General features: G+C 42.2%; 1 protein-coding gene across 1 annotated transcript; it reads right to left on the reverse strand.

Moving 5' to 3' along the window:
• Positions 1-1111: 1111 nt before the first annotated feature.
• On the reverse strand, positions 1112-8617 carry LOC114556151 (leucine-rich repeat transmembrane neuronal protein 4). Its single transcript, XM_028579019.1, has 3 exons — positions 8589-8617; positions 2686-2715; positions 1112-2588 (listed from the first exon to the last, which is right to left on the reverse strand). The coding sequence occupies exons 1-3, from the start codon at positions 8615-8617 to the stop codon at positions 1112-1114; spliced, it is 1536 nt and encodes a 511-aa protein (XP_028434820.1).
• Positions 8618-9413: the final 796 nt, after the last annotated feature.

The raw sequence follows: 9413 nt of genomic DNA on the forward strand, positions 1-9413 counted from the left end.
TAGGTAAGACTTATAAAACTAACTTTCTGTCATATTTGCTGAAACTGACCCTATGTTCCAGTAGAACTACATGAAGCAGGTAATAAAAAAAAAATCAGGCTCCTCTGGCACCACCTACAGCCTGTAGTGCAATTTGCAAAAATCCAGAAGTTCAGATGCACCAATCAGGGCCAGGGGGGTGGGGGTGTCTAACTGCATGTCAATCACTGCTCATGCACACGCATTCATTCTCCCTTGTGGGGGGAGGGGCTTAGGAGACCATTTTGGGCTTTAGCAGAAAGAGGGGAGGGACTGAGAAGTTTTCGCTCTTCACATTTTTTGGCTAAGTCCTGGATCTTGGCAATCCTACCTATGGCACCTTTAAGTTTGTTACTGCAGTAGTACACTAGAGCCAGACAGAAATCGAGCCCAAGTGCATAATGTATCTTTTATTTTGCCTGCAGGCATTTATAGTTGTTCCCCAGCCTGCGGTGACTGTTTGAACTTTGTAAATTAAACTCCTAAAATCTTAAGTACATGATTGCTCGAGGCGGAGAAGGAGAATGGGATGTATGATCAGCTGGTACGATTGTAAATGTTAACATTAATACAAAAAAAAAAAAAAACTCACACGACTGGTGTGTTTGCTACTACAGCTGTTGTAGCAAACACACAGGATAGGAGAGGACCACCTGCACAGTGACTTGATCTAATCATTTCTTATCATTCCATTCTGGACAGCAAGCCATTTTGTGAATAAATAATAGGCTGGCTGATAATATGTAGATTCATCAATGAGCTCTTTTATGTCAGGAATGAAAGATGAACCTACTTTGTGCATAATGCATCTAACTGTACGTACGTTCTCCAGGGAGAGGAGCTGCCGCAGCAGTTTCAGCTAATGGGCATCATATTTTAGCAATAAAACGGTGTGATTCAGAACAACAGCTGGGTAATCATATGGAACTGAGCAAACCCAGTATATTGTACAACAAGTCACCATGCACTGACCTTTGCTTCCTTATCCCAAAACAGACAAGAGCAGAGAAGGGGGGAGTACTTTTCTCTGCAAATTGTTAGAAAATTTACCTCTCATGCCTCGCAGTGGAAATGGATTTTTGGAGGGCAACGGTCATACCTCGCATTCCCTGGAGCCTGAGATGGTGTATGTGTAAGGTCCTGTCCCATTAACCAGCACATCCATAGTCTCTGAGTGTGAAGGCTTGTAGTCCACATAGTACTCTTGCAGTGGTGAGTTAAAGGAGCGCTCGGTCTCCCGGGCCTTTTTCTGCCGCTTTTTAACCACCGAGCGCTGCTGAAGCTGTTTGATGCTGCTGGGATAGCGCCTCCATGAGACATAGATTACCAGCAGAATTATAGCTACAGATAAGAGGAGGGCCACACTACCAGCTATGATCTTGTGGAAGGACACATACTCAGTGTCTGGCAAAGGGATGGTGGGGGAGGCCTCGGAAGGAGACGGGGAGGTTGTCCTGTTCCAGATCAGCTTCTTATCCACCACAGGCTGTGTGGGGAGAGGCAGCAGCTCAGGTCGAAAAGCAGAAGTGAGGGGCGATGGTGTTGAGGAAACAGGCGCAGGAGTCGCTGTACAGATGTTATAAGCCTCCACCACATCGGTCACTTTCTCTCCTTGTGTCTCCTTGGGGCCGGCACAAATCATAGTGGTCTCCTTGTTACCTTTGAAGGCCTTGAGCCAGGCCACCAGGGGACATATGTTGGGGTTACAATGCCACAAATTACCAGCCAGACTTATGGTGGTGAGGGAGATCCAGGCCTCCACTGCCTGCTGAGACACATTGCTCAGCTTGTTGGAGTCCAGGTTCAGAGTCTGCAGGTTAGGGAGGCATTGAAATGTACTCGGGTCCAACACTTGGAGCTCATTCCCTGAGAGGTCCAGCTTTTGCAAGGAGGTCCACATCCAGGGCAGGCCCTGGGTTAGCAGTTTGATACGGTTCCATTGCAAATAGAGCGCCCGCAGGTTAGTCAGGCGGGGGAAATGGGCAAAGTTGATCTTGGAGAACTGGTTGTGCTCCAGATGAAGCTCGATGAGCTTAAGGAGTCCTGCGAAGGCGTTGCGCGTGAGGCTCCGTAGCCTGTTGTAGCCAATATCTAAAAACTCCAGGTTGCGACAGTCGAGGAAAACTCGCATCGGGACAGTTTTTAAGGAGTTTGACCTCAAGTGTAAACTGAGTAGTTTCCGTAAACCCACAAACTGATTAGGCCGGAGAACCTGCAGTTTATTGTAGGAAAGGTCTAGGTTGCGTAAATTCGGAACGTCGTGAAACGAGTTGTTTTTTAGCAGTGTGATCTTATTTGAGCTGAGGATCAGTTCTTTGAGCCTCCGTATCCCATGGAAAGCCTGGCCGTCCACATCACTGATGTAATTGTGGTCGAGGTAGAGCCACACCAGTTGACTCAGGCCTGCAAACTGGTGGGCTCGGAGGTTCACCAGGCTGTTGTAACGCAGGGAGAGGCCTTGTGTGCCTACAGACACATTGCTTGGCACGTCACGGAAGGCATTGGATTCGCAGTATATTATTTTCCCATCACATCTACAGCTCTGGGGGCAGGGACGCTCACGGATGCCGCTTGGAGCAGCAAGCAGCCAGGCGGGCACCACCGCTGTGAATACAAGCCATCTGAAAAGCACGAGAAGACCTGCATACACACAGAAAAGTGAGAGACGTGTACAAAATCAGGACCAATGTACACAGTCTAGAAGATAATAAAACAGAATGAAATATTAAATGGAACTGAGTCAGGAAAACAGAGGGGGTTATTTGCAGCCTACTTCATTTGCATCCCTGTGTCCATGGCAGATCTAGACACACACTTATTCATTACCACAGTCAAAGTCACGTTCTTGAGACATTGGAAAGGAGATTGATAACCACATGCATCAGGCATAATCCGTCAAATAGTTGCTGAGAGAAAAACCTCCATCAGATCCCCCCCCCCAGTCTGCAGTCATCACTCATAAACCGCAGGGGGGCACAAACACCAGCAACATTAGCTTTAAGTGAATTGTATTTAGGAAAAGGACTGAAGACTTTCTGCTGAAATTCAGACCATAACTACCTTGCGGAACAGTGTAGGCTACATACCCATATTTGCGCGGTGTCGGCTCCTCCTCATGGTTATGGCTCTCTGTTGCATGCGTCCCAGGTCCACATGTTAGACGCACTCGGCGTTTTGTCCAAATAGTTGGACACGCAACCAGGACGCCTGTCTGTACGGAAAATATACGCACTTTGTGCCGCAGCCAGGTCCGCTTTGCGCACAGCCGCACACCTGTCGGAGATGTGAGCCGCTCCAAAAGGTGCGCATCAACCTCTGCCTATAGTTTCCCACGCTACCGCACAACATCAGCTTGATAATGCATATTTATTTCAGACTGCCACCTTACACACAGCCCTTGGATGGACGCACTCAAGCTTGTAGCCTGGTGAGAATGACACTAGTGTTGAGCGCGTGCTTTGGGGAGGCTAGAAGATACATTTTAAAACACCGAGTCGCAAATTGTTAAATCTAGGTGAAGTGGCAGAAAAGACACCGGAAACCGAGCAAGTGAAGACATTTGAGAGGAATAAACTGAGGTCCAAACCCGACAAGTTGGATGTATCCAGATTCAGCTGTGGACAGCGGAGGGAAAAGGCGCAGTCTGCTGTGGATTAGACTGACCGTGGCATCAAGAATAAATCAGTTGTATAGCAACAGGAATGATGTTGGTGGAGGGTTATACTGTGCTCACTGGTGCTCGTTTCAGGACTTGAGATGCCCTCTCCTGGTCGCTGAGTGACTCTCTGCAGCCCACACCAGAGTAGACTTCATTGTCCTCATGATCAGAGCCTACATATCAATTAACCCTTGTGTTGTTTTTTTATACCTGAAATATGGGCTTCCTACAACCAAATTGCCCAAAAATAACTTGGATGCATGCTTGTACTTTGTATGGAACCAATACAACATTCTTCGCAGGTAAAATGAATGATTACTGCCATTGAATTGTGGTTGTTTTATTCAATTTCATAGCATTTAGAATTATTTTTTTTAACAGTAAATGGTTTTAATACAATATCCTGACTAAACTTTCTGTCTGTGATTCACTCAGTGTCCTCTGATCTTAACTATTAGTCAAAATAATTCATAATTTCAGCTTTTTTAACTCAAAAAATAGGTATAATGTCATATATATTAGGTTTAATCACCATGAATTTAAAAAAGAAAAGAAAAAAACGTTGAACAAATTGACAAAAACGTTTAAAATAAGTGTCAAAAGCATTAAAAAAAGAAACGAAAAGCCCCAAAACACCCGGAAGGACAACAAGTTGGTCAACGGGAAGACAACACAAGGGTTAAAGGTGCAGTTAGTGATTCTGTGCAAAGATTGTTGATATATGAACTCAACTGCCAAACAAATAATAATAATAATAATAATAATGCATTTATTTTTTAAAGCGCTTTTCTAGACACTCAAAGACGCTTTACAGTTTTGGTTACATAGATAGGCTACAACAAACAGGTACATAGACAAGGTTACATAACAGACAAAAGGAAAGAAAACACATAGGGGCGTGGACAATCAGAGGCAAGCAAGAGAGGTGGGCAATGAAAAGGAGGGAAAAACTGGGAAAGTCTGTTAACAGGAAAATGCATGTTCGAAGAGGTGAGTTTTGAGGGCCTGTTTGAAGGAAAATAGGGTGCTTGACTGTTTGATGTGGTCGGGGAGGGCGTTGCAGAGGGTGGGTGGGTGCAGCAGCTGAGAAGGCTCTGTCGCCCCAGGTCCGGAGCTTAGTCCTGGTGGTCTTCTTGAGTGTGTTAGCATCGACGGACCTGAGGAGGCGGGCGGGAGTGTGGCGGGTGAGGAGGTTGGAGAGAGGTTTGGAAGGCAATGTTATTAAGTGCTTACAAACCCCCCTTCATAAGCTCCACCCCCCAGATTCATGGACAGAGAACTACTGGCCGGCACATTCAAATGCTGCCTCCCCCCCTAGTCTGTATCCTTCACGTTCCACTTCCGGGATTGCTCCGGTGCTGCAGGAAATTTCGCCGAAAGCATGTCTTTTCTGTTTCCTTCCCCTTTCTTTGTGTTGGAATTTTAAATTCGGTGGATTTATGAGGACTAATTGTTGACTGCTCCTCAGATCTCTGTATGGTAAATTGACACAGCTAACTAGACTATCTGTTCAATCTGAGTTTTCTCTCGCACGACTATTTTGCAGCGGCTCTGTGCGGAGTTTAGCACCGCCCATGACGATTGTGATTGGTTTAAAGAAATGCCATTAAACCAGAGCACGTTTTCCTCCCATCCCCGAATGCTATGTGCAGTAGCCAGACCCTCCTTCAGCGCGCTTTGGCAAAGCGAGACTACCTCTCCCCCCTACCATCAACTGTCGCTGCCAATTGGCTGGAACAGTGTTTTGTGGCTCTTGCACTCCTTTCTGTTTGTTTTCCGTTTACACAGCCAGGGCTGTGTATTAACACCTGTTTTTTTTTAAACACACACAGAAAACAGAGAGCTAGGTAACCGTGAGGAGATATTCACTGATTTTGACAGAAAGTGTACTGGATTGACATCTCTTATCTTAATACCTTTAAAGCAGAGCAATGGGAAGGCTGCCTTTAGATATTGGTGAAGATGTACTGCCAGTCAAGCGCCTCTGTACAGCCTCTATTTCAACATTTTTAGATACATCTCATGCAAAAACGCTCATTGCAGGCTTAAATACCAAAACATCTAGAAGTTACTGGGAATTGGTTGTAACTTTTATGACCTTAAATTTGATTACAGGCTTACAAGCATCAAACGTAAAAGTACTATTTATACATAATGGCCCTATTTAAATACAGTATATATTTATGTTGGAATAGCATTACTGAGGAATTAACATTTTCATTAACAAGGAGCATTTTGATGCTGCAGCTGTTTTTTTGTCCAGCTGATATACATTTAATGTATGTCTTTATACTATAGTTTAATCTGTAAGAATACATCATATTTTAGAAGTTGATTATATGTTTTGTAAAATCTTAATGTCAAATGCATGCAGATGACTATATATCTAAATATTGTGGAACACAAGTACTGTAGCATAAAAGTAAAGTAGAAGTACCTCAAAAAGGAATTTTTGTTACGTTGCTTTGTGTAAATGAGCCTATTTAGTTATTTCCTTCACTGTAATTAAGTCGAATTAAGCATCCGTTTGCTGTTGTGTTGCAACCTGTCTATAATTTAATGCATTATTTGCGATTTGATGTCATACATGTACCTGACACTGTATTAGCCTGGGCTATTTATGATTACATTGCCTGTCTGCAAAGTCTGCAAGAGTTGTAGCTATTTGTGACCCCCTCACTAACTTCAGAGGCCCCCCAGTGGCTTTACTGGACTCTGGATCTCAGGAGCTATTGGTGAGCTGTCATGTGTTAATATAACAATATGTCAGTGGCTCACAGGCAGGTGGCGGGCCGATAATGAAAAGATCAGAGTTTGTGCTGCCATAAAACACAGTAACAATCAAGAACAATAATGTACATTGTCTTCTACAGCTATCTAGAATCCACATGTTGGCCATTTCCAATAAAATCTACATATTGCTTTCTTTATATTTTCTGACTAAGCACATTGCTTGAATTTTAACCAGAAATAGTAAAACAGTATTAAAAAAAAAACTTCACTGGTGTAGATTCAGCAGACCGAGGAAAACAACAGATGGGCTGCAAAGTGTGTATATATTTTATATAGTTTTAAATGTCATTTTTGAATCCATGCCAAGACAAAAAAACAAAGTTTAGAAAGTTCAGTGGGTATTTTTTCCACAACTTATTGTTGCGTATTGATGCTGAAATGCATTGTGCATAAACAAAGGGTGCTGTCAAGGCCTCATAATGGGACTTTGAGTCGGGGTCAAAGTCATCACTTCTAATGGGTCCCTCTGCCCTGGTACTTAATGAGTAGCGTAGGCTCATTACCGGTGATGGACATTAATGAACTCAAATGGCAGATAGTTTGTGAAATCGATGGAAACAAAAATAAAACTGACGCATCTAGCACTTCAGCAGCAGTCACTGATCGAATTTCCATTGTTGGATCAATTAGCGAAACGGAGTTGAAGGACAGGGCATGAACCTACACACACACACACACACACACACACACACACACACAAACAAGGTGACTGGAAGAATGGCAAATATACCCAATTCACATAGATGTGGTCTGACGATGCTTTCAAACTAAGAACGCATGACATTAACCATTCATCAATTCAGTCAATCTTTGTGTGTGACTAAATATGGTACGGAAATATGGTACACAAGATTCATTTCAAACCAAGTTGGTTATAATTTGTAAGACTATAGCGTACAATTCTGCTCTGTCCATCATGAGTGTGATAGTCTCTATTGTCTTTATCCACAAGTCAAAGCACTGGTCGTTTTGGTCTGTAAATGATGTTACACTAATGATATTTGGAAATGAATAATAGCCTGTGATTCTAATGTGGGGAGGTACATTGCTATAACTGGCATATGCGAGCAATGCAGAAATGTGTGCATCAATAATTAAGTTTCACAGTTTGTCAACTTTCAACATTGGAAGGAAGATCGCAATTTACTAAGGTAAAAGTTCCCTTGCTTTTTATCAGATTTACAGAATTTGACTGCTTTTCAAAACATACTTCAAATAAAATAGCTTGTGTGTTTTAGATTTAAGGAATTGCTTGGTGATCATCTGTAGTTCTTTATAATGCTCCCACAGCCGTCATCAAGTTCAACATGAGCCCCTCAAGAGAACAGAATGGTGCTCTCTTGACTTGAAAAGCTTGGAAACCAAAGCCATAAACAGCATAGGTATAGTGCCACCGTATGCACTCACCTCACTTTGCAAATAACTCGGCAACCAAATTGCTTCCTATGAAACTTTAATGACTGTCTGTGAGTGACTGAGCCCTGAATAATAGAGCAAGAGAAGGACCTGCTTTTTTGCAGCATAATGAATCCCACTGAAACAGAGTGTAGAAATAGTAAAAAAATAAAAAAAAATATTACAAAAATAAAAGAGAACAAAGAGAAACTTCAAACAGTGTTGAAGCAGGTATTTACCGGGAACCTGACACCTAAATGTGTAACTTCAATTACCCAGCAAATTATACATAGGCCTACAAAATAGTCTAGCAGCAGGTAAATATTTCGGAGACAGAGGGCTCGTCCCAAAACATCTGGCACTTTATACCCTGCTGCTTCTAAGACTCAAATGAGAGGAACTGCATACACTTAACTTATTTTTCTCTTTTGACATATGCGGCTGTGTATTGACTTTTCTCTGATTATAGGCTATGTATCAAGCGATTCCCTCCCAATTAATCCTCAGTTTATCACAATTCATTGATGGGGTCAAAGTTCTTAAAGTTGTGCCTTTGCTGGACGATACTCAGAGCGCTCAGGGGATTCCGGACGTTTTTCTGATGATTGCTAAGTAAAACGTTGTTCGTCTGACACAAATTCATATTCTGTTTCATTTCACAAACTGTTTTCTTAGTGTTTGGGTGAAACATCCCATCTCTTTAGACCAATTCACATACTGAAACACCAGCAGCAGAAGTGCTTCACCTTTCATAAAGTAAATCAAAGAGAACGGCGGTTGAAAACACCGTTAAAACACTATATTATTAAAGGCTAAACCAGCAGCCCTTCAGAGTTTTCTCCAGCAACATTCGACAAACCTTCATAGTCTACCTTTTGAAATATCGCTCTCATGCATAAGAAAACACACTTCTGCGGGGACGCCGGTGAGGATCAGCTGGTAATGCATTATAGAGATGATGATAATGGGCTTCTCCATTTAAATCCTGCGTCAAACAACCACTTGATAGTTCCCTGCATCACAAATGGAAAAAAGGTTCTTCCTTTGAAACTCTGTTTATTTCATTTTTCATTTGTATATTTCCTTATGAATAATGCATCGCGATGGCATTGCACTGCACACATGAGACCATGGGGCGAAGAGGTTATTTTTATCAAAAAAAGTGTTCAGTGTTGTGCCTATAATAGCGGTTCTAAAATACAAGTTAAGGTTGCAACAGGTAACATTTTTATAAGACATACATTATTCAGAACCAATTCAATAAGTAAATAATATAAAACACAGTGACACACAGAAGCCTTAATACTATTTGTGTTCAAACAGGAAATGTGAGAAAGCCAAATTCAGCCAATTAGAAAACGTCACTCTGTCCTGTGAATCATATCTAAGCCTGGGGGACGATGGAGTCTCAGCTTTTTAATTCACAAATGACTTTATCTAAATAACAAGGTGATGTTCAAAAACATCAAGTCCATTCATTCTATGAATCATTACATATCTGTTATTGTGACACAATTATCATTATAGGTAAATATAATTTCATAAAAGC

Source organism: Perca flavescens, chromosome 5 (assembly GCF_004354835.1).
Source record: "Perca flavescens isolate YP-PL-M2 chromosome 5, PFLA_1.0, whole genome shotgun sequence".
NCBI lineage: Eukaryota > Metazoa > Chordata > Actinopteri > Perciformes > Percidae > Perca > Perca flavescens.

Excerpts from the sequence above, each read along its gene's own strand:
- LOC114556151 (XM_028579019.1), bottom strand. The coding sequence starts at position 8,617 with ATGAAAGGTGAAGCACTTCTGCTGCTGGT. Across the intron at positions 2,716-8,588 it reads GAAGCACTTCTGCTGCTGGT|ACTGTGTACATTGGTCCTGA; the intron begins GTTTCAGTATGT and ends ATTATCTTCTAG. Across the intron at positions 2,589-2,685 it reads TTGGTCCTGATTTTGTACAC|CGGCATCCGTGAGCGTCCCT; the intron begins GTCTCTCACTTT and ends TGCTGCTCCAAG.